Here is a 25,648-nt window from a genome sequence, read left to right on the forward strand (position 1 = left end):
CCTCCTCTGGTACATCCAGGGTCTCACAAAGGATTTGCAAGGGATTTTTTAGATCGCTTGATCATACTGGGGTGAAACTCAGTGTGACGTCGGGCATGCTTCGTCAGATGGTCACTCCTCATGAAGCGCTTTTCACACAGCGGACACCGGAACTGCTTTTCACCAGTGTGGGTTCTGTAGTGGCGGGTCAGCTCATCTGAGCGGGAGAACTTTTTAAGGCAGTCCGGCCATGTGCAAGGAAAAGGTCGCTCACCTAGGAAAATGGAATCAAAACAGCATGAATTTTTTAAAAAGTATTTTTAAAAGTCACAGGAACACAAATCTAGAGCTGGAAGGGACCTTAGGGGTCATCTAGTCCAATCCCCGCATTTTACAGATGAGGAAACTGAGATAGAGTTTAAGTGACTTGCCCAAATCACAGTGGTAGTAAGCATTAGAGGCAGCATATAAATCCAGGTCTTCTGATACTAGAGTAAATATTCCTTCTCCTATAACACACTGCCTTCCATAAAACCATATATGTTCAATGCCATTAACATTAACTTGGGGAAAGCAATGATGTGTAATAGTACCTATATTCATATGGCATTTTACTGATTACAAAGGACTTTTTATAATTTATTAAATGTTTTTCAAAGAGATTTTCTCATTTTAGCCTCATACCATCTCTGAGATAAGGAGAACAATTATAATTATCTCTACTTTACAAATGGGAAAACTCAGGACTTACTTGACTGAGGCCATAAATAGAAAGTGGTAGAACTAGAACTCCAGTCTGACATGGTCCCTTCCCCCTATCCAGCTTCCTGAAACTTGATAAATTATGTTCTATGGAAATGGAATTGATATTTAGCACTTTTCCCTGGTCGCACAAAATCTTGGAGATTAGAGGAACTCCTTTTTCTTCATGTTCAGAACATAATGGCCACTAATTGGTTTGATTTGGGGGGCTTTATTTTTGTTTGTTTTGTCTTATAGCCAATGAGAGTCTAAAATTGCAGCCTTTAACCATATTTCAGAGTCATGAAATCTTAAAGTTGGCATAGACCTTATGGGTCATCTGGTCCAGCCTGCCACCACCTACTACTATCTGCCAATCCTTCTGCCAATCTAATAATAATAGCCAACATTTTATATAGTGCCTTAAAGTTTGGAAAGTACTTTACAAATACATATCACTTTTATTCTCACAACTACCCTGGAAAGTAGGTGTGATAATCTCCATTTTACAGATAAGGAAACTAAGGAGTTAAATGATATTCCCAAAATCACAGAGTTAGGTAATATCTGAGGCTGGATATGGACTCAGGTCTTTCAGATTCCAGATCAGCACTCTATCCACCTTACTATTAAGCTGCCCACCAAAACCTTGTGATTGAACAGTTATTGGGGATGAGGATTGTACTACTTATTAGGACATTGCCCACTGGCAACATGTTCCAATTGTTAGAAAGTTTTTTCTTATATTGAGCCAAAATCTGCCTTGCTGTAAACTTGTGCCCCTTGATTCTAATTCTGTCCCCTAAAGCAGCACAAAGGAGGATCTTTCCCCTCTTTCATGTGACAACCTTTTCATTTTCCATATTTTGGGGTCAATACCCTAGTTCTTTCAACTATTTCCCATAAAATTTAATTTTTTGATTCTTCATTAATTAGTTTAGTTAATTAACTAGCCCTTCTCTGGGTACACTCTGGCTTTTCATGTCCCTCTTAAAAATGTGCTGTCCAGAATGGGGGGGAAAAAAAAAAAACTGTCCCTGACGTGATCTGACCAGCAGAGATCTCTATGGGATTGTTTAACCCCAGCATTAGGAGGTGCAAACATATTTTAGCCGGTCTCCTCCCCCATCAAAACAAATAGGCCAAAGGAAGTTTTAATAAAAGAAAAATTCACCCCCCTTCCTTTTTATGAGATATTTCTTCTCACCTGCCTACCTACTTCTCATGTCTTTCCAAACATGATCAAAAGTGCCACTGATGGGAGATTTTACATACACAGACCCTTCTTCTCCACTGAACTTCCTAGAGACTCCTTTGGTAGGTGCAAGGAGTGACTTTTTCTCACTCCCATCCTCACCTTCCTGGAGCCCAGAGAGACTCACAGAGGCTGGGAGCTGTCCAGCGTGGTGCATCTGAGTCATCCAAAAATTATTCATTCTTTTTCCTCAGATTCTCTAACCTGTGCCAATGAGATGCAGAAATAAGGATAATAATAATAAATAAATAATTCTATCACCTTAGGGGCAAGCTATAATTAACTACATGCTCCCATCTCCCATTATTTGTTAAGAGGGACATTAACCATAAGGAATATTGACTTGCTCCCATCCAGACTAAAAGACAGGCCAGACTAAGATATAATAACTAACTCCACCCAAGACTGGAACATCTTTTTATAGTTGCAAATCAGCCAGAGCACATTCCAAACCAAAAAGCTATGACACTAAAAAGCAACCATAATAAACCTTTTGAATCCGGAGTTCTGTAGGTGAAATTCTCTTTATGGATTAGATATTATGGGTGTGAACATTCAAAAACAATGAATGAATAAATGAAAATTAATGAATGAAAAGGCATATATTAATTGCTTACTATCTGCCAAACACTATGCTCAATGCTGAAGATACAAATATAAAAACAAAGACAGTTGTGGGACCCTTAAAGTACTCATAATAAACAAGGTTTAAAATAGCACATCTTTTGTAAACTTCAGGGGATTAAACTATATTGTATCTTATTAAGTTTAGAAATGTTGAACTCCAAGGTACTAGACTACTCAAGGTGTGTATGTGCTCCTTGAAGGCAGAGATTGTGTCAAATACTTCTTTGTAACTCTTCTTCATTTTTCTCCTACACCCCTCCATAGAGCTTAGACAGGTTGAGCACATATAAGGTGTTCAATAAATATTTGTCTACTTTATATAATTAAATTGAATTAAACACAATGTTGTCCACTTAGGGTGAGCAAAGGGTTAAATTATGTCCCACTACCAATTTACTCTAGAGTCAATGGACTGCTACAAATAAATATTCAACTTGTTATCATTTTGAGACCAAAGATAAGGATTCTTGGCATACAGAAACAGAAGCAGTTTAACAAAGCTAATCTAAAGATTTATAAAGGACATGTTATTCCAAACTTGTATTAGGAAGACAGCTATTATTTTAAACTTATGTTAGGAAGACAGCTTTCCAGTAGTGACATCCACTAGAAATTTCCCATGAGCTGGAAAAAGGTATATAAATGAGAAGTGTATATGCATCTCATTTAGAGGTGTTCCATAAAAACTTACAGTCAATAGCCAATCAACTAGTTATGAAATTTTGTTTAAAATTTCAGGACTGTTTTTTCCTAACAGTGTAATTTCACATTTGTTTGTTTTTATAAACTCAATTGCTTCTCAACAGCCATTGTCACTGAGTCATATCTCCCCTATGCTTAATGCATATGGCAGAGCAGAAACCCACAGAGCTATGAGCCACTGAAGGCCACCATCATCTTCTCCTAGGCTTCTTTGGGAAAGAATCTCTTTTTAGTCTCTTCCTCCCCCTGCAATCACAAAACTGATTTTCAGTGCACTGAAAAACAAAAACAAAAACAACATACCCAAATTCCCAAAAGATATCTTAGAGAAAATGGTATTGAATGTTTGTCCATCTTCTGGTACCTTCTAGTAACAATTTTAATGCACATACCTAATCTAGCAAACAAATGTTCCTTTTCCATTTAAAGGTCAATCATTTTGTTCCTCTATAGAGTGAGAGAAATTTGTGAATTCTATTACATAATTAATACAATACTAAACAATATAATATGAAAAGGAATAAGGCATATTATTACCTATAAGTGCCCTTGTATTTTATGTTTTGGAAAACTAAAGAAGGGAGAAGAAAGTTAGGATGTCATGAAATTTGTAGAATCATAGACTATTAGCACTTGGAAAATGGGCATTGGAGAATATTAAGTCATGATACAAATGAGGAAATTGAGGGTCAGAGAAATCAAATGATTTGTCCAATATTAAAAGCTGCTTAGTAGACCCAGGGATTAGAACTCTAAATCTTCTCACTCTCAGATGAACTCAAAAGGAAAACATTCAACATTTCTAACACTGAAAGCATTTTCTTTAAGAGGGGACAATCATATACTAATGAAACTGTATAATAAATTAATTTATACTGTCTTCTGTAATGTTAATGATAATTTACATCAGAACCAGAAATCTTCCGTTTGAATAAATTGAACACCTGTAAATATTTTAGGTTAATAAAATCAAGAAAATGCACCTAGATCCTATAAACACACCAAACTCAATTATACAAAAAATATTATTGGATAACCTAACAGGCATTCTGAACTTAAACTGTTTACAAACTGTTCTTCCATTTCCATATTGAATTGAAATTCTCTGACAAATACTGGGCAAAAGAAGAAGGAAAAAAAAAAAAAAAAACAACCAAGGATTTTTTTTTTTTACAGTTATCTATTTCCCAGGGTACTCCTTAGTTTTTAACTCACAGCTTCCCTTAGAAAGTTCAAACTAGGAGAGGTATTCTTTTTCTGGATAAAGATTTTCCCGAAGTCCTGAAATGAAATCTTAATGTCTGATTACAGGTAATGTCTTAGTAGTGAACAAGCTCAAAGAAGAAATTGGCAGTCTCTTTTCTAATTTTTTTTTGATACTCATGCCCTCTTCAGGCTTAGTCATCTGCAACCCATCTCAAAATCAGGGAGATCAAGACAATTTCAGAGGTTTCTCCTCATACCTTCACATAATCATTTCTTACCTCCCTTTTCTTTCCCCCTCAATTTTTTCTCCTCCAGTGTAGGAAAGAATGAACTTTGGTCAAGGATGTAGAAAAGATCTAATGCTTCCACTCTATTCTACAAAAGCATTCTTTTGAAAAAAATCTTAATCACAAAGATTTTAGAATGTAGAGTGAATGTAGAGTGAACATCAATTTCTGTGAAGAATGATTGTTTCTGGCAGATTTGTAGAATGAGACTTTCTTTTGAAAGATCTAGTGTTTATTGATTCCTTAAAACCACAAATGCATTGTAGAGGAGATCAAAATAGAAGGTTTGGAGATATTCATTAAGGTCTTCCAAATTAGGTACATAGGTTATCTGGGCATATATTTTCTAAAAGATGGGTTTATCTTTTGTAGAGAAATGACTCATCCCCTAAAGTCTACTAAAGAGACAGTAAGAATGCTCATTATTTTGGATATAGTAAGTGTTTCCTGGGCAAGTACCTTTACCTGAGTGCCCTGGGGAAACTTATGTAAGGTGAAAAGTAGATGTTAATCTTTATTGGCAGAGAGAGTTTTCTCACATTTGTATCTTATTCCCTATCTCTAAAGCTTCATCAATGTACTGAAGGGAATGCTACTTTCTTAGAGTCTATGCCAGCAGAATTCAAGCCCAGGAAGGACCTACCAATATAGAAAAGTATCCAATATTGCTCAGGAATGGCCTACGTATGAGGCCAGTTAAGTTTGGAGAGGTTTATAATCAGAAAATTGACCACAAGGGTCAGATTTATAGCTGGCTCATTTTTCATGTGAGGAAACAGGCGCAAAGAAACTGAAAGATGTAGAATATGTATTCATGTCTTTAGAATTTCAAATCCAAGGCTTTTCCCACTGCACCATGCTACTCAATGATTGTAATGATCCTGGGGAGGCACAAAGGGGTGAAGGAATCGAGATCTGTATTAATGGTTATGAGTCCACAATAACAAAACTCATGGACCCCTGAATTAGTGATATATAACTGGAATACTTTCTAATCTCTACCAATTCACATGTCATATTTCCTTAATTAGGATCACCATCTCTGTCTCTGGGTGCCTCAGCTTTAATAAATCAGAATGTATTATCTATCATTTATCATAGAGTTTAAATCTAATTATGTGACTGTTTAAATTTAACTTTTAATAAAATGTTTTCTCAGTAACTCTCCAGGGATGTCACAAACGGTTACTAGGAATTCCAGGTTCTCCCCATTACTGGATTCACCTAAAACATTCTTATTCTGTATCTACCCAAAGTTTACCCAAGTTCATGTTATATTCTGGCTTTACCCAAATTTTATTGAATGTTTACATTTTCTGATATCCATTTCAATTTGACTTGTTTTCAAATTGCCCTCTGGGCAAAATCGCCAAACTCTGTATCTGTGGTTCCAATGCAGGTCTCTTAGTCTAAATCCTACACAATGATGAAGCCTAGAGGGAAGGGGAGTCACATCTCCTTTTTTGACTTGCTCCCCTCTACCAAACAACTTAAATTTTTTTCTAAAATTATTTTACATTTTGAAGTTTATTCTTGCAAACATCAGTTTTTGCTTTAGTGTGCCCAGGCCCAGGCCTCTACATCCTAAGCACTGCCCATCCCTCTCCTTTTTCCAGCTTCCCTCTATGTATAGTTTTCCCTCTTTATAATGAAAGCTTTTAGAGAGGCAGGTACTATCTTGTTTATATTTGTATCCTAGTAGTTAGCATAATGTCTGGCACATAGTCAGTATTTAATAAATGCTCACTCAGTCATCAATACTTAGAGAGTAGACTGAGGATTGAGTGTGGATCACAGCATAAATATTTTCACTCTTTTTGTTGTTTGCTTGCATTTTTCTTCTTTTTCTTTTTGATCTGATTTTTTTTGTGCGGCATATTTGTGGAGAAATGTATAGAATTATACATATTTAACATATTTTGGATTACCTGCTATTTAAGGGAGAGGGGGGAGGGGAAGGAAGGGAAAAATTTTTGAACACAAGATTTTGTAAGGGTGAATGTTGAAAATTATGCATATGTTTCGAAAATAAAAAACTTTAATTAAAAAAAAAGGCTCACTAACTCCATGCTACATAATGATTGTAATAATTCTAGGGAGGTCACAGAGGGGTGAAGGAATTGAGATCTGCTTTGATGTTATGGATCCACAAAAACAAATTCATGAACCAATGAAGTATTGATATGGGAAAATGAAATGGGAATACTTCCCAAATTCTACATGTCATGTCTCTTTAACTAGGATCACCTTCTCTATCTCTGTCCTTGAGATAGACACAGACCTGCACTGGAACCAAAGATACAGAGTTTACCTATTTTGCCCAGAGGGCAACTTGAAAACAAGTCAAATTGAAATGGATATCAGAAAATGTAAACATTCAATAAAAAACCTTTAATAGGTTAGAATTATCATTTATCATATTGTTTAAATCTAACTTTATATGATTAGAGAATGCTTGTATGCAGAATATTGCCTGACCTCAGTATCCAGGAATTCTACAGATGATTACTAGGAATTCTATCTCTGTGTCTGTCTATATATGTCTTTCTAATCTCTTTGTCTTAAGGTATCTTCCATTTGATTATGACAGAATGGTTTTGCCCTTTAATATTAATTGAGCTACAAAAAGTTATCAAACTGTGCATACCCTTTGATCCAGCAGTGTTACTACTGGACTCATATCCCAGAGATCTTAAAGAAGGGAAAGGGACCTGTATGTGCAAAAATGTTTGTGGCAGCCCTGTTTGTAGTGGCCAGAAACTGGAAACTGAGTGGATGCCCCTCAATTGGAGAATGGTTGGGTAAATTGTGGTATATGAATATTATGGAATATTATTGTTCTGTAAGAAATGACCAGCAGGATGATTTCAGAAAGGCCTGGAGAGACTTACATGAACTGATGCTAAGTGAAATGAGCAAGACCAGGAGATCATTATATACTTCAACTGCAATACTATATGATGATCAATTCTGATGGATGTGGCCATCTTCAGCAATGAGATGAACCAAATCAATTCCATTGGAACAGTAACGAATTGAACCAGCTACATCCAGTGAAAGAACGCTGGGAAATGAGTGTGAAACACTACATAGAACTCTCAATCCCTCTATTTTTTGTCCGCCTGCATTTTTGATTTCCTTACAGGTTAATGGTACACTGTATCAAAACCTGATTCTTCTTGTGCAGCAAAATAACTATATGGACATGTATACATATATTGTATTTAACATATACTTTAACATATTTAACATGTATTGGTCTACCTGCCAATTGGGGGAGAGGGTGGGGCGAAGGAGGGGAAAATTTGGAACAAAAAGTTCAAGGCTGAAAAATTACCCATGCATAAATCTTGTAAATAAAAAGTTATAATTAAAAACAAACAAATAAATAATATTAATTGAACTATAAAGCAATTTCTCCTAGATTTAGTGCATCTGATTTCCTTTTTTTCCTACCCACTTCTTCCTCTTCCTTTTATATTTCTACCTGCAAAAGAGAAACTCTTTCACACTTGAGTTGCCAAGATGGCAGTGCCAGTGTTGTTGGTCATGGAGAAAACTTATTGAGAAAATGAACAAAATGGAAAGAGGAAGAAAGAGAAGCAAGTAAATCTCAGAGAAGTACATAAGCTCAAAAGTTCTTGTCTCTGGGGCTGCCCCTTTACAAATACTTCCTTTGGAGGTGCCCTAAGCTACTGAGACAGCTTGTGGACCTTGGAATACAGAAAAAGTGATCCATTAACTCTGGAATTTTTCTAAAAGAAATAATTACTTGCAGATACAAATTTAAAGAAGCCACTTTTCCCTCCCACAAGTACAAAATATTCCGGTTCATGGCCAAATTTTTTTTTAAGTAGTTTGCAGCATTTTCAGGAATGGAAAATATACTTATTTCTTCTTTGCTAAAGAAGTCATTCCCACTCATCCTAATTTTGAACATCATTAAGAAACAAAACCCCTCCTGTTTTCTAGAAGTATAGTTGGTTATACAGAGATTTTTATGTAAGGATGAAATAGTCTTATATACTTTAAAAAAAATACCCTTGCCTTAATGCCAACATTTCATTTCATCAGTCTTGTGCAGTAATGTAATCATCTTTGTGATTTAGTTTTCTTATCTATAACAAAGATTTAGTAGGGCTAATCAGCAACATATAGTTCTTTTTTTTTTTTCCTGAAGCAATTGGGGTTAAGTGACTTGTCCAGGATCACATAGCTAGGAAGTGTTAAATGTCTGAGGCCAGATTTGAATTCAAGTCCTCTAGACTTCAGGGCTGGTGGATAGAGATCCCTGTATCATCTAGCTGCCTCATAAGTTGTTCGTTAAGGAGGATTCTGGACTTAGAACTGGAAGGGACCTCAGAGAAAACTTAGTTCAATCCTTTCATTTTACAGATGAGAAAACCTGAAGCCCAGGAAGGCTCTTAATTGTCCAAAGTCATGTAAGAATAAGCATCAGAGGCAAAAATATGAATTCAGGTCCTCTTATTCCAAAGCCAGGAGTTTTTCCTGTGTACCAAGCTGCTACCCTCCTTTATCCCAGTGTTGGACAGTCTAGGAAGTGTGAGTATATATGACATTCCCTCTCTAACATGTTCTAGTATGTCAACATCCTTCACTCAATTCTACTACCTGTTGTAACCTTAAATGTGCCTTGTGGTGCCAGACCTAGCAGTTACTGGCAGTGGAGGGAGTATGTGGTATATGTGTGTGTGTGTGTGTGTGTGTGTGTGTGTGCAGTAGTAGTAATAGTAGTATAAGTAATTTTTAAAATTAGACACAAATATATATACACAAATGCATACACACATAACACATATGTATAAATGAATTTGGTGGTATGCATACACATGTGGGTATTATGTATATGTATATGCATATAGGTACATAACTAAATATATACATACACATGTATGTATGTATGAATCTGGTGGTACACATACAATTATGTATATGGAGGGGTTGTCCCTTTTTACAGGATAATATATATGAACCATGATGGAATAACCTGAACATGAAACTGGCATTTTAAAATTGCAATCATTTAATTCTTTATACTTGCATCCCCAACACCTGGTATAGTGCTTGGTACTTATTGCCTATTAACTGACTGATAGGAGATGAAACAGAATCTAAATTAGAGAATTCCTGAAATAATAGGGATAGAGGGCTACCAGAGGGCTAGAATTTAGTCTAAGAAGCTCAGTCTATAGGAGAAACTGTGTTATGGGACTGTATAGGAACTCAAGAACTCTTGGAGAGGAATCATGGCAGTCTTGTTTGCAGGGTAGAAGAGGGAAAATCAAGACATTAATCTAAGATCAGTCAATAGTAGAAGGCTTTTCATTAATAAGGGAAGATGCTTCTGGCTAGTAAATTTGCTTTTGGCAAACCAATTAGCTTAAAGATTAAAGTACCATAGTTCTAGAGTAGAAAGAATTTAAAGGTAATCCGATTCAACAACTTTATTTTAAAAAGAAACTGAGGCTCAGGGAAATTAAAACCTGACCTAGGGACCTTAGATAGCATCTAATATGTGCTCTCATTTTACAAATGAGGAATCTAAAACTCATGAAACTAAAGGAATGTGTCCTATAGTAAGTAGCCACTTGGACTTGGGCAGAAAACCCACAAGAACCATCTGGAGGTCCTGGAAGAAAAAAAGATCTCATAAGTTTAAGGCTACCATCCACACCCACTGCTACAATCAGCCGAGTAGATTCTGAAAAGATTGAGAAAATAAGTGACCATCCAAGCAAAATCTATGTTAAGAAAGGCAGGACTAGAGCTAACATTCTGCCCAGAGGGATATGACCAGCTAGTCCTGATAAGATTAGAAGAAGTTTAACCAGGGCAAAACAGAGGGACTATGAAAGATTTGGGCTCAATTCCCCACATATTTGCAAATCTGACAAAGCTGAACAGTTAGAAATTCTGTAATAACATTATCTGTTTATTTATACTGCTCCCCATCCTGCCCCCCAAACTTTTTTCCCTCAAAGAAAAAAGTACTGAGTCATCTATTTGAGTTCCAAAACTATCTCTTCCATTCGCTTTCTAATGACCTTGGAAAAATCACATAATCTCTCTGGGCCTCATTTCTTTATCTACAAAATGGGGGAGGTTTGATTAGATGGCCTCTCAAATCTCCAGATCCAGCCATATGAGCTTATTGACTGAAAGGAAAGTTGTGTGCCCTTTTCAGGAAGCAAGTCTCAAGAGGAGAAGAAAGGTGGCTCTTTCAGAAACTATCTTCTCTTGAAGGCTGAGTAGGTATAGAGGATAAGAGCTGGTCATGAGAAATCAACAGGAATGTGTGTATATGTAGATAGAGTGCCTTCATCTTATTCAACTCTACTCTTTGTTACATACAGATGAGGAAAACCAAGGCCCACAGAGATTAAGTGACTTGTCCACAATCACACAGATACTGTGTCAGAGTTAGGATTTGAACTCAGATAGGTCTCATGATTCCAAGTTCAGCAAGAAAGTATAGCCACTCTTCCTACTAAATCATTGAATCCAATCCCTTCATTTTACAGATGATCAAAGAAACTTGCCCAAGAGATCTTTAAAAGCTCTGCATTTTACACATGAGGACAATGAGACAGGGACAGAGAGACAGAAGTGATCTGTTTAATATCAAATAGCTGGTGGCAGTGTTGAAATTAAAAACCTAGGTCTCTGTACTCCAACTTCTGTATTCTTTCCACTTTCCACTGTCTCAAAACAGTAAGAGGACCCAAAATAGTTGGTAATATTTTAACCATGTATGTATTAAAAACAAAAAACATAGAGACAATGAAACATGAAATTTATAGCTAGAAGGGCCCCGTGTTCTTAACTTTTTATGATTGCGTAGACTCAGAGGTGGATCTTGCTGGTAACCTCTTAGAAATTTCAGTGTTACTATTTACCTTAGAAATCAGCAAAGATGCAAATGAGAGCTTGATTTATTGTTTTTTGTTGATAGTCTAGACTTAAAATCAATGGAGAAAATGTTAATGATGCACATTAAACTTAAAAGTGTACTGTGTACTATATACCCCCAACCCCCAAGTCAGTTGTTAAACATTTACCAGCATATTACTGCACGGCACCATTGTCTAATGAAATCTACAGATCCTTTTCCAGAAAAGTGTTTTTGAATGCATAAAATAAGATACATAGGATAACAAAGTATATTATATTGAAAGTATATTTTATCCATGTTAGATATGTACTATCTTCATTATATATCTAATATTATATATTGACATATATTTATCAAAATATTTATTAAATTCACACAATCAGGTTAAGAATCCCTGATTCTAATTATAGCTTCTTCTGATTTCATTAAAGAAAAAGCTAACTTTTTCCCTTTCATATAGAATACTGTAAGTTCAAAATGATTCTTAGTAATCACCTAAGTTATAAATTGTTTTCACCTGTGACATGTGTAAATGAGGTAGGTGACTGAGACACCTAGTCTGAATGATATTTGGCAAAGAAGAAAATCATCTAGAGTACTTTTCAGCTGCTGGGGGTGGGGTGGGGTGGGGTGGTCGGGGTCTGAGTTGCTGGCTAGCCAAGAGGCAAAAACATTCTGACCTGCTACCATTAAGGCCTTTGGGTTTGGTGAATAGTTGAGTAAAGAAATGATTGAACTCTTGTTTATAAAGCTAGTAATATTTCCCCAACTTTTTTCACTTAAGGATCCTTCCTATAATATAGAACTCAAGTTTCTCAAGACCATTGATAACCCTTGATTAGGGATGGATAGAAGCGGGTCTCTGAGGAAGTATTTTTTTAAATATTACTATATAGGGTATAAATTATAAAGATATAGATAAGAACTTCCTAGCTGTGTGACCCTGGGCAAGTCGTTTAATCCCAATTGCCTCAGGAAAAAAAAAAAAGATATAGATAACATTATATCTAAGGTCCTTTGATATCACTTATATCCTTAGTGTCCCAGATAACTAAGACACTAAACTAAGATAACTAAGCATAATCTCTCTTCCTTTCAGAAATCCAAATAAAATATTAAAACTCTCTAATCTCTACCTTGCCTCAGTTTCTCCAACATTACAATATAAGCTGAAAAGATGAGATCAGGTTCACAAAATCATAGAACTGGAAGGTCAGTGGAGGTCACAAAGTCCAACTTCCTCCCTTCCTTACTGAGGAAACTGAGGCTCAAAGAGGTAATAAATGCCTAAAGTAGGATTCTAACCCAGATCTTCCTGACTTCAAGCCCATCATTACAACATACCATTACAGCATCCCTTCAACAGCCTGGCATTCATTACCATGAATACCAAATGATCAAGCTCTGGTTGGAATTCCTTGTAGTCTTTTCCCCCTTAGGTAGAAGGTAGGAGGACAACTGATCCAATAGTGTTTACTAGGACCACATCTTATCAACAATAAGAATACTCAGGGAAGCATTGTCCCACAGTGCTTTTAGCCTGGGCTGTTAATACAATGGAGGACATGAGAGATTACCAAGTTAGCACAGAAACAGTCTCCTCTGCTGACATGAAACTGATTTTCACTATACATGCATCTATAACTAATGACAATAAGGAAATAAGACTGGTAATAAAAGAAAAAACAAGACTGTTCTCCAGCATATCTTTCTCCCTTCATTACTGATATTCAAACAAACAAGTGATGGTCTCAAAACTCCTAATGCCTCACAATGGTGTCAGTGTAGGGCTTTGAGCCGTTTCTCTGAATGTGTTTTTAGGAGTTATTTTTAAGTACAGAGATTTATTGTTTTTGCCTCTAAAAATGATTATGGTGCTATGATTGTATACAGTGTGGTTAGCTACTTCCTAAACTCCAATACAAACTGTTAAATAAATAATTCAGTTTCAGGTACTATAAGTCTTTAATATATAAATATATATTAGCATATAGGATAACAAATGCTCATGTTAACATGAGATATTTATATCCATCTCCAGGCAATTAAAAACAAACAAAAAAAAATTCTGAAAGTCAGATCAGAAGAATGCATTTATCCATTATCTATTTGTTCTACTTATTTCTTTGGAACTGAATTCTGGAGAACCCATCTGTAGAAACTCCCAAAAAACAACTCTTCAAACAAAAAAAAAAAATTGCTTTTTCTATTAAAGTATTATTCCTTGGGGATTAAACATTAATAAAAGATAAAATATTATCTTGGGGCATAGAATTCTAAACCATTCTGAATGGCAGAATGTTATGACCTTGGAAGAACCACAGGGCTTATCTATTCTAATGCCCTTATTTAGCAGATCAGGAAGCAGCCTTAGAGAGGGCTCAATCCCAAATGTCGCATTCTTTCCATCTTTCCATGTCTCTTCCCTTTAGCTTTCCTACACAAACAGCAGAGGAAACTTCTATTTTACTTCCTACTTGGACTATATTATTTGTAGTCTTTAATAATCTATATACACACAATTGAGTTAGCTTTGGATGAAAGAATATGGCTTTTGTTCTGCTCAAAGGAGACAAGACTCAATAGCTGAAGAAAAGATTGAGTGGGTAAAGCCTAAAATTGCAATATTACACTGACCTGCCAGCCTTACAGAGAGCAGCAACAGAGAAATGGTGTCTGACTTTCAGACCAGATCCAATTGGGCTTTGGGAGAGAAAGGTGGGATCCATGCTTATTGGCAGGAAGCCCAGATAATCCAACCTGGATTCCTATACGTCCAATTCCAAGACTACTGGGGAAAATTACAGATGCTTCTATTGCTCAATGACTTATCTACAACAAGCCCTTATTTAGTCCAAGGTCTCTTAGGCATCCCAAATCACAGGATCATAGATTTAGAGCTAGAAGGAAAACTTTGAAGTTAATTAGTTCAATCTTCTTATTTTATGGAGAAAAGTGAAGCAGAGCCAGAACAGGACCCTAAGTCCTTTCTGACTTGTTCCTTCCATACTGCCCAAAGAGCATTTTTCAAAGCCTATCAAAATTGTCTAAAAATTTTAGCTAGAATATCTGAAATCTTAATTAAAATATGAGGAAATCAAGTGGCCATGGGCATCATATGTAAATCTTAAGAGGAAAGAAGCTTTTTTTCTAAAAGCCCTCTTCTGCTACAAAAAGCTATTCATCTAGAAAAGATGTCAGCAACTTAGCAATGACTTACTTAAATCTTACCCTTCTTATTCAATAGTCCTTTTTCAAAATCAAAGATTTAAAGCTAGAATGAACCTTAAAAATTACCAAGTCCTGGCTCTTTTCAACAACGAGATGATTCAAGCCAATTCCAATAGACTTGTGATGGAAAGAGCCACCTGCATCCAGAAAGAAGCCTATGGGTACTGAATGTGGTAGTATTTTCACCTTTTTATTGTTTGCTTGCTTTTTTTTTAATCTGACTTTTCTTGTGCAACTTGATAAATGTGGAAACATGTTTAGAAGAATTGCACATGTTTAATCTATACTGAATCACTTGCTGTCTAGGGGAAGGGGGTAGGAGGAAGGGAGGGAGAAAAATTTGGAACACAAGGTTTTTCGAGGGTGGATGCTGAAAATTATCTTTGCATGTATTTTTTTTATTAAAGCTTTTTATTTACAAAACATATGCATAGGTAATTTTTCAACACTGACCCATGCAAAGTCTTCTGTATCCCCTCCTTCCCTCCACCCCCTCCCCTAGATGGAAAAGAGTCCAAAACTTTGCACCTATTTTAAAAATAAAAAGTTATTTTTAAAAAAGTCACCAAGTCCAAATCCTTCATTTTATAGGGAAGCATAAAATGATTACAGGATCATAGATTTAAAAGAAAGGGATCTTAGAGGCCATTTAACCCAACTCCAATTTTATGAGGTCCAGAGAGGTTAAGTTACTTGCCCAGTGTCACACAGCTAGTGTCTGACATGGCATTCATTCCTGAGAAGCCCGACTTGACAAGGGAGATCTTATGCTGAATTTCTGCATCCATTTTAGCTTTTTTGCCTCACTGGCACACTTGGCAGGAGCTTTCTCTCTCAGGGATCTGCCTGTATAAGCCAGAGGTGAAGAAAGTAGGACTTATCAGGGGTCCTCAAACTACGGCCCACGGGCCAGATATGGCAGCTAAGGACGTTTATCCCCCTCACCCAGGGCTATGAAGTTTATTTAAAGGCCCACAAAACAAAGTTTTTGTTTTTACTATAATCCGGCCCTCCAACAGTCTGAGGGACAGTGAACTGGCCCCCTATTTAAAAAGTTTGAGGACCCCTGACCTAGATCAACATTTGCTCATATTTGTCTTAACAAAAAAACAGGATGAACCACATTTCAGTTTGTTTCTTCTATAAAACCAAAATTTCTCTCTCACTACATTTTTTAAAAAGGTCATTCTTAAATTTGCTTTGGATTTTATATATTTACTTTCTCAATCACCATAAAGGTTTAATATGATTATTCAAAGACATTCCATTCTGTTGTCTAAATGTCCTGTTATTCTCAGTTTTATCCAGAAGCAGAAAGGCTGGTTAATCATGGATAGTGATCATATGGATATGCTAGAAACAATGTCCAACATCCTTAGAACTCCAGTCTCAGATTCCCTTTTCCCACATGCCACATAAGATTTCCAGTAGTCTTATCATTAGGCTTAGGAAAAAGGACTCCTGGTCACATGGCACATGCATACACCTGACTTACAAACAGAAATAAGTAGCTTTCACTACTGGAGGCATGAAAAATATATGTTTCTCCTTCTTTCCTTATGAGTTGTCTCAGTGGGAAACGCCAACTCTAAAGGTCAGAATGCACCAATTTCTCATTTGCTCCAGTGATTTGCTGGAGGGAAAAGGTTGAGGCTAGCATTAAACATAAACATGAAAAAAAGAAATGCTTAAAATGGCATCCTAATGGACTCTGCCTTCATCAGTCAAATGGCATTAAGAACATTCTGATGAAATAAAAGCTCTCAGGATGGGTGGAGTCAGAAAAAAAAAAAGGTGGTTGTTCCAGTGAGGTGTGCCAAAGGACATTTGAGGGATACCCAGTGGTCAGGGGCCACCAGGCCTACGGTATAGCCTTCTGTTGAACTATCACCATTTTCATCCAGCTGACAGGAGGTGGTTTAAGGCCAAGGTGTTAAACCTTGGACTGGACTAGTCTATTTCAGGTCCCTATGGAATCTTTTTCAGGAATGTTTTTTTTTGTTTTTTTTTGTTTTTTTTTTTTTTATCAAAACAAAAAATTTCCATCTGTCTCAGTAGGTCCCTTTTTTCCTCTGAAGCTACCTTTCGAGAAAGTAATAGCTTAGGTGGCTATCAAAATTCCTTCCAGACCAAAAATTCTATTACTCTCTACCAACCTATTACCATAGAAGTGCGTAGAAAACAGTCCCAAGTTAAATCTGGTCCTCAGGGCTGAAAATTGGGCACAGAACTAAGACAGTAGTTGTTTTCAAAGAAGAAAACAGAACAGGGCAGTAGTACGAAGCTCAAGATGCTCAGGGTTGAGAGTTTTGCTCCTTTTTTTCATGCTTTTTGGGCTTGTGGTTCATAGCACAATGATCAACCCAGCAAGGATTTATGGTCTCAAAGTCTATTCAGCATTAAGTTAGAACAGAATATTCACATTTGTGCAGTTTTTATTCTAGGTTTTTTATGTATATAATCTTGAGAGGCTTGCTAGGGAAATATTACACAAGGGTTGGGCCTTAGGAGTTGTGGTAACTGGAGGATGAAATGATTAACTGGACATGGAACTTATTCCATCCAGAATACTAATAACTAATACCAGTAATCAAATTGACAGATTAGAACACAAGCTCATTGTAAGGCCTGCCAGGTTCTTTTTAAGGATTCCTGAAAAAACAGATAATGTTGAGAAATCCAGCCATTTCTCCTAGCCCCACCCACCCCTGATGAAATTACTCAGGAAGACCCTCTTTTTCCAAAATATAATATATAATACCATCTGGGAATTTCCCACAGATATTATGGAAGAATTAGTTCTTAGAATATGTCTATAGTATTTAGCAGAGACTATAATTCTAATGAATAACTCATTTTAGAAGGCCAAAAATCTACTCTCCTCAGGTTACAATTCTTCCTCTAATGTGCCTGAATTGAAATGGGTGTTATATAATACACCAATGTACTTAAAAGGTTGCTGTGAGCAAATCTTTAATTCCTATACAGGATCGTGGATATAAGTTTGGAAGAGACCTTAGACATAATCTGGTGCCAGAATAATAGAATCTGAGAGCTGGGACATCAGTGGTCATCTAGTTCAACTATACATCAAAGGAATCACATACCTGACAAGTCACTGTTCAGGCTACTTGTGTGCTTTAAGTCAAAGAAGGGGAAACTCACCAATTCTTGAGGCAACCCAGTCTCCATTTTAATAAATAGCCTAACCCCTCCATTTTACAGATGCAGAACTGAGGACAAGTCCAAGATCATATAGGTAGTGATAGAGCTGATATACAAACTTAGGACTGATGATTTGAAATTTGGTGATCTTTTCAACTTTTTACTTTTCCCCATTATTTGATTAATAAAGATCTTGCCTCCCCCGCTTTCCAAGTTCCCCAACAATTGTACTTCTCCCTCTTTCTACAACTATTTTGAGAAGACAAGGGAAATAATCTTACTGAATAATTTAGGCAGAAATCACTTTGTCCTTGGCATGGCAGACATAGGATTAAGTGAAAATAGTAGCTAGCTGCTTGCATTGACCATGAGGTTTAGACAGTAGTCTTTCTTGGCTCAGAATTCCACCCTTTCCTTCTTCCTTCTTTCCCCGTCCCATTCTGGCCTTTCTGCTTGAAATTATAGCAAAGCAGATGAGGCCTTCTTGGAATCCCCACCTCAGGATACACCTGTTCCCGCCTTGGAGATGGAACAGTCATCCTAGAACTTCATATGTAGCAGTTGCTGGTCCTTTCCCTTTTTTTGGTCATCTGTCTTTGGCATGTGAGACTCAACATCAAAACTTAACCTTCTATAAATCATCAGGCCCTTAGGATGTTTTGCAAGGCTGATTACACAATCAATTGTGCTTAAGCTCCAAACCTAAAGCTTAACATGGAAAGCAGAAATCCTGCAGGTAACCATTACTTTGTACTTGCTGGCCAATTGTTTTCCTTTGCAGCCTAATGCCTGCTGCAGTCTCTTGTTCTATTTCACTAATGTTAACTTTTATTTTTTTTCCCCAAGGAGCTTTACATAACAATGCAAAGGTTAGGAATGACCTGGCAGCTAAGTGGCAGTGGATTATCTGGCAGTGAATAGTGTCAGAAAGACCTGAGTTCAAATTCAGTCTCAGATTAGCTGTGTGACCCTGAACAAATCACTTAAAACTCTGTTTGCCTAATGCAATGGAGCAGAAAAGGGAAAGCCACTTCACTATCTTTGAAAAGAAAACTTACAAAGGATCACAAAGAATTGGACATGACTAAAAATGACTGAACAATAAAGCCCTCTGTTCAGCTTCAGGATTTTCCCAAGACATAATAGTACTACTTTGATAAAATCACAATAATGAGATACTGAGGGCTGGCATAAGACATATAAGGTCTGAAAGTCAAAGACTTAAAGATTAAGAGCTAGAAGGGACCTCCTCCCCAACCGAACCCATAAATGAGACTTCTCAAGGTCACACAAGCAAAAAGCATTGGGGGCCCAATTGAAACCCAGTTCTTCTGATAGTCCCTCAAGCAACTGTCTGGATGCAAGAGGGCCTTTTGAGTCAGCAAACATTTATTGTGCACTGGCTGAATATAAGGCACTATGTGTTCATTCTTAAGGAGGATTGAGATCATCTTTGTTATTAAAAGAAGGGCACCTTGGCAGACAATGATTCTCAAAGGCCTTCTTTAAAGTGAATGCCCATGTATATAACCTGAATCAGATTGTTGGCTGTCTTTAAGAAGGGGAAGGGAGGGAAAGGAGAGAGAAAAAAAACTGGAACACAAAAATCTTACAAAAATGAATGGTGAAAACTATCTTTACGTGTAATCAAAAAAATACTATTGAGGAAAAGAAAATGAATGCCCAAAATCTGGGGCCAAGAATTGAGGAGAGTCATATTCTTTAAAGATTTTGACTCCTGCTTAAAGTAATAGCTCCATTCAAATGACACTCTTCAGGTCTTGGTCAGTCACATTCAATCAAATGACTACAGTATTTTTCATGGAACAAGTAGATAAGAAATCACTGGCTTCTTTTAGGATATAGCTCAGATCCTACCAGATCCTTCATCCTATAGGAGTCCTTTCCAAATCCTCAGAGACATTTATTCTCTCCCCATCTTGAAATTGCTCTGTATTTTTGTTTTCCTTTGCTGGGGTAAACAAAATATCTGTTATACATATTCCCTAGTAAAATGCAAGCTTCTTGAGTGTAAACACTATTTCTGTTTTGGAACTTCAATTCTCAGTGCCCAAGCACAGAAGGTAGTTAGTTAGTATTTGTTTGCCTTGAAAGTGCTAGGGAGGAGAGAAAAGAGAAGAGCAAGAGAGAGAAACAGATAACTGAATTAACATTTTCAAGGAACTGTGAACTCAACCAGGATCAGGCTTACATACTTTTTTATGTGGCCAAACTGCCTTCTAGAAATCTTGGTTGAGTGCACTAGCAATGATAAAGCATAAATAAAAAGGGAAGGAAACAGCAGCCATCCATAAAATTTCAAATGCCCTTCTGAGCTGACCACCAGGCCAGACTGTATGGAACAATGTTTACTTCAAACTGAGATTTAAGTATCTCCCAGAACCATAAATTTAGTAGGAGGATACCAGAGGCAGGTCCACCTCCTTTATTATACAGATGAAGAAACTGAAATTGAGAGAGGTTATGTCATTTATCCAAGGTCACACTGGATAGTGTGGATAGTAAAGGATAGAGTTAGGGTTTTGAGGTCTGATTCCAAACTCAATGGCACACACATGTATATGCCATAGAGATACTATACACATGTATAGATGTGTATGTTGATCTGAGATCAGAGGGCCAGGCCTTCAATCCTCGGTCTGTGACTTTGGCCAAGTCATGTCATGGCTCTAGGCCTCAGGCTCTTCCCCTGTAAAATGAGGCTAGATGGTTTCTAAGGACACAGTTAGCTCTAAATGTATTAGGATGTAAACATAGATGTGCATATATACTTATAGAATACCTGATGCTATGTATATTTACATAGGAAACCATGTGCAGGCTTAGGCTTGAATAATTATGAGAATGTATACATATACATGTGCATTACATGCATGTATACACATACACACATATACATGCTTTCCTACACAAAAATTATGCATATGAATACTAATAATAGGGCACACATAAAACATATATGTACTACTTAATATACACTTGGAGTAATTAGGTGGTGCAATGAATACAGCCAGGCCTGGAGTCAGGAAGACTCATCTTCCTGAGTTCAAATCTAGCCTTGGACACTTACTAGCTAAAAGTATCTTTGCCAAGAAAATCCCAAACAGGATCACAAAGACTTGGACATCATTCAAACAACTGAATAACAACAAGCGATTCATGAACATATCTTCACATAAAAATATTTCTCACATAGATATATATCATGTGTGTATGTATATATAAATATGTATATACATACATACATATATAAATATATATACATACATTATATATATATATCTTAATCACAAGATTATAGACTTAGAAGTAGAATGGATTTTTGATATTAACTAGTCTCATTTTGAGAGGAGGAAGTTGAGGTCTAAAGGGTTGACTCAAGGTCACAGGAGTTGGAAATAACAGACCTGGGATTCAAATCCAAGTCCTTTTACTCAAAATCATGTGTGTGTGTGTGTGTGTGTGTGTGTGTGTGTGTGTGTGTGTTTGCGTGTGTCTGTGTGTGAGAAAAACTTTCCCCTTTTATACAAATGAAACCAGAAAGATGAACCTTCCAGAGCCACTACTGGTATAGCTGGACCAGCTCAGTATTTGGAGTGCAACATGGTTCTTGAAATATGGGTGCTAGGTAGAGCTGGGGACATAGTTTTTGGAACTTGCAGAGAGACTGAAGAATTTCCTCTCTTCTTGTAATTTGTAGGCCATTATTATGTATTTAATTTCTCTTTTTCAGAATCTTGAACCAATAAAAACTACAATTCTTAGATAATCTGTGAAGAAGAGAGAATAAAAAGACTGAGGAATTTAACAGATAATTTTAGTTTGAAAGTGCATTTAAAACTTTGGGGGAGTTTGCCACCAAAAATTCCTTTGGCCCCTACAAGGACCTTTACTTATGGTATCTTTAAATCTGCTTCCTGCAGTGGGTGTCCACTTTCCATTTATATGGGCCAATGGCCCCATTCAATTACTACATGAGGATTATAGGCCTGCAGATTATAAACAAGGAACCTGCCATCACCATAGTTATAATTTTTAAAGGAGAATTTTAAATGGTTGTCAGCAGATTTACTTATATGTATATACATAAGTATATATGTATGGGTATTTATGTGTATAGATATACATATTATACATTCATACACATACATACATATCCTGGAATTTGGAGTTTCTCAATTTTCACTAGGCAAAACATCCTATTGAGGTAGCTTGAGGCTTAAGTCTGGCTAATTGAATGGCTGCATACAGACTCAAGGAGTAACCATTTCTGAAGAAAAACTGTAAGTAGCACTCTCCACCTACAGTCCCAGAGATGGGAATTCTTATGCTCTTATTTTAAGTCTTAGGAAGCAGCAAAAATGCCTCTTCTCACCCTCCCACTTGACCTAATGGGGTCTCTCCAGATGGGGAATGTTGACCTTTGAGTTCATTCTCTCTTTAGACTGTTAAAAGTGGCAGTCAGTAATGTTGTGGACTCCTGCCTACCAGGGAACAGGCCTGAGCCTGCAAGGCCAATATAAACAGCTGCTGGGTGATAACCATCTCTGGCCAGTACAGTACTGTGATGCAATGATCAAAACTAAACTCATCCAGTTATTTAAACTAAGAAAAACCAAATTTTAAACCTTAGATAACAAGCTGTAACATGGGTGGAGGGTGGGGAGCTTTACCATGAAAATATGAGTAGCAGTTACTTGCCTTTTCTTTGAAAACAATTTTTAAAAATCCCAAACCAAAAGCAAATCTCCCTCCCCACCCAACCTATTCCCATCCTAAAATTGAAGAGTGAAAGCATTATCTTCACACTTTTCATTTACTGCCTCAAAAAAGGTCTATTAAATGCTTTCTTCCATACCATAGCTAAATCTTCTAAAGAGTATCATGCTAATAATGACTAGCAAAGGTGATTTCTCAGTGGCCAGGAACCTGTTTTATCAGAACAGCAGGTGTAACTGGGCCCTCTAAAGATGGTGGATTAAAGTCTCATAGTATTAAGGTTTTAGAACTTTTCCCTGGTGTGTTTGTCTAACAGCCAGATTTGGCTCATTAAGGGACTTGTAAATCTCTCAAGGAGAATTTTATACTGCAGATGTCTGTTTTCTTACTATCAGTGATCCAGTTCTTTATTCCCTTTTCATTTCGCTTTGCCTAAGAGCACACTTCGACACTGTTTCTAATAAGAGTCTCCTAACATTCATTAGTCAGGACCTCTGAAATGAACCACACCCTGAGTCTCACTGCTTGGCTCCCGGGTAGGAGTGACACACATAACTGAATAAGGAGAATTAATTCATATATCTGATTCGGTAAGGAGTTAACCAAGCAATGTAGTTGGCTCGTTGTCCATCATTTAGGCAAAATGCTTTGCTGCTTTAAGCAGTGTTATTTTAAACCTCTCCTGGGACTTTTGGCCAAATTTAAAGCCATCTTGGCAAGCCCAGAAAAGTAATCAACAAAAAGCTAAATGAGAGGCACATCCTCTCGCAAACAGCTGTCTATTAAACCTTCGATTTTGTCTGATTTACTCCACTTCCCTAAAGGGAAAGGTGAAGAGGCGAGAGATCCTTTTTAAATGCCTTTCTGAATTTACCTATCCAGGCAGGATACTCCAATTGTAGGGATGTAAGGAGTCTTGGGAGTAAGACAGGAGAGAGGGAAAGATGGAGAAAAGAGAGCGAAGAGAGGAAAAAAAAGAGAAGAAGGGGGGGGGGAGTGGGAATTAGAGGTGAGTCAAATAATCTGCCCAACAGGAAACCACTTCACAACCCTTTTTAATGCCCTTGGCACTCAACAAACAATCTGCACATGAGGTTTTAAAAACGTGCCATACTTTTAAAAGGTGGGATCTCATTTAAAAAGTTTCATTTTAGGATTTTTCAACAGGGTGAAAAAAAAAAACAGTAAAATAAACTCAAAGCAGGGAGGAGAAAAGTTTAAAAATTAAACAGTTAAATTATTTTAAAGAGTTCAAAATAGCACAAACTATCTCACTCAATTTGTTTCTCTCTCTTTTCCTCTCCCAAATCTGAAACCTTTAAGGAAAAGTGCAGCGTCCTTAACTACCGCCAATGTTGCATACGGCCGGAGGCTGGCACGCAAACAGTTAACCCCAACAGCACCTTCCGTTAAGTGAGAGACCACCGCTAACCTGTATGCACTCTGTAATGGGCTTTTAGATGGGAGGATTTTCCATAGACTTTGCCACATCCACTGTATGGACACTTGTGCCTCTTTTCGGAGGCTAGTTTCCCTTTCGCAGACATTCCAGGGTGGAGGAGGGAGAGAGACCCGGGCACCCCACCAGAATCCTGCCTTTCCTCGGGGCTGTGGGAAGGGCTCGACCCAGATTCAGTGGTCACGTCGCTGTCGGATCCCAGGTCCTCGTCGGGGCTTTCGACACTGTCGCTGCAGAGGGAAGGGGTCGCCAAGGGTCGGTATTTGTTAAGGTCCAACAAGCTTTTGGCGATGGTGACCAAAGCGCAGTAATCCTTCCAGGCATCCCCGGGGTCACCGTGCTCCTTCGTCCCTTCCCGCTCGGGCATCTTCAGCCTCTCCGCCTCGGCGGCCCCGTGCTCCGCTCCCGCAGCGCGGTTGGAAATAGAGACCAGGCACTGAGCGGCCACGAAGTCCATGTAGGCGGCTGCGGACATGGTGCGGGCCCGAGGGCGCAGGGAGGAGCAGGAGGCCCCTAAGTCCGGCAGCGCCAACTTTCCCCCGCTCCGGTCGCGCCTCCCGGGCTTGGCTTGCCGCTTTATTATGAGGATTATTATCAGACTTATTTTCTCCCTCTGGTCCCCCTCCGATCAATCAGCTCGCCCTCTCTCCCCAGACTAGCGAGATCGCGGAGCCAAGGGGGCGGGGAGGAGAAAGCAGCGCGCTTTGGAATCCGCGCAAGAAGGCGACCTCAACCCCTCATCTTTACGTAACAACCAGTGACTCCAAACGCAGCATCCACTACCCAGGGCTACGGCGGGGGCTTTCTCACTCTCCCAAAGCCCTCCCTTCCCCGGGACTAGCGGGCCCCTGCAGCTTTCCAAGACAATCCCAACAGACAAGCGCAACGGACTCCAACAATAAGGTTGTCTTGGAAAGATGCCGCACGGGGCGATTTCAAGTTATGATTTCTATGGGAGGAAAAAAAAAACTCAAGACGTTCCGGGAGAGGTAAGAGCTTTTAAAAAAACGCAGAAGCGGGGCTCCGCGATCCCCAGCCGTCTAACTGTCTTCCTAGATTTCTCAACGCAGACCAAGCCCAAAAAAAAAAAAAAAAAAAAAAAAAAAAAAAAACCCGGTTTGGAGATAGCGGGAAAAATCCAGGTCTAAGAAATACTTTTGCCACAGCGCACAACCCGCCCCACGACCCCCCTCCAGCCGGTCCTCACTGTTCCGGCATTCTCTTGCTCAGTAACAATTTCGCAGAATCCCATCACGTCACAATCCAAACGCCCTCCAATTGGCCAGTGAGAAGGGTGATTCAACTCTGTTTACTTTCTCCCCCCGCCAGTCAGAATGGCCTTT

At 37.9% G+C, this 25,648-nt stretch overlaps 1 protein-coding gene across 1 annotated transcript; it reads right to left on the reverse strand.

The window, feature by feature from the left end:
• On the reverse strand, positions 1-25,648 carry KLF9 (Kruppel like factor 9). Its single transcript, XM_003761647.4, has 2 exons — positions 24,279-25,648; positions 1-253 (listed from the first exon to the last, which is right to left on the reverse strand). The coding sequence occupies exons 1-2, from the start codon at positions 24,778-24,780 to the stop codon at positions 24-26; spliced, it is 732 nt and encodes a 243-aa protein (XP_003761695.1). The 5' UTR covers positions 24,781-25,648; the 3' UTR covers positions 1-23.

The sequence above is a fragment of the Sarcophilus harrisii genome, chromosome 1 (assembly GCF_902635505.1).
Source record: "Sarcophilus harrisii chromosome 1, mSarHar1.11, whole genome shotgun sequence".
Classification (NCBI taxonomy): domain Eukaryota; kingdom Metazoa; phylum Chordata; class Mammalia; order Dasyuromorphia; family Dasyuridae; genus Sarcophilus; species Sarcophilus harrisii.

Coding starts and splice junctions, on each gene's coding strand:
- KLF9 (XM_003761647.4), bottom strand. CDS start 24,780: ATGTCCGCAGCCGCCTACATGGACTTCGTGGCCGCTCAGTGCCTGGTC. Junction 254..24,278: donor CCATTACAGAGTGCATACAG/GTTAGCGGTGGT, acceptor CCATTTTCCTAG/GTGAGCGACCTTTTCCTTGC.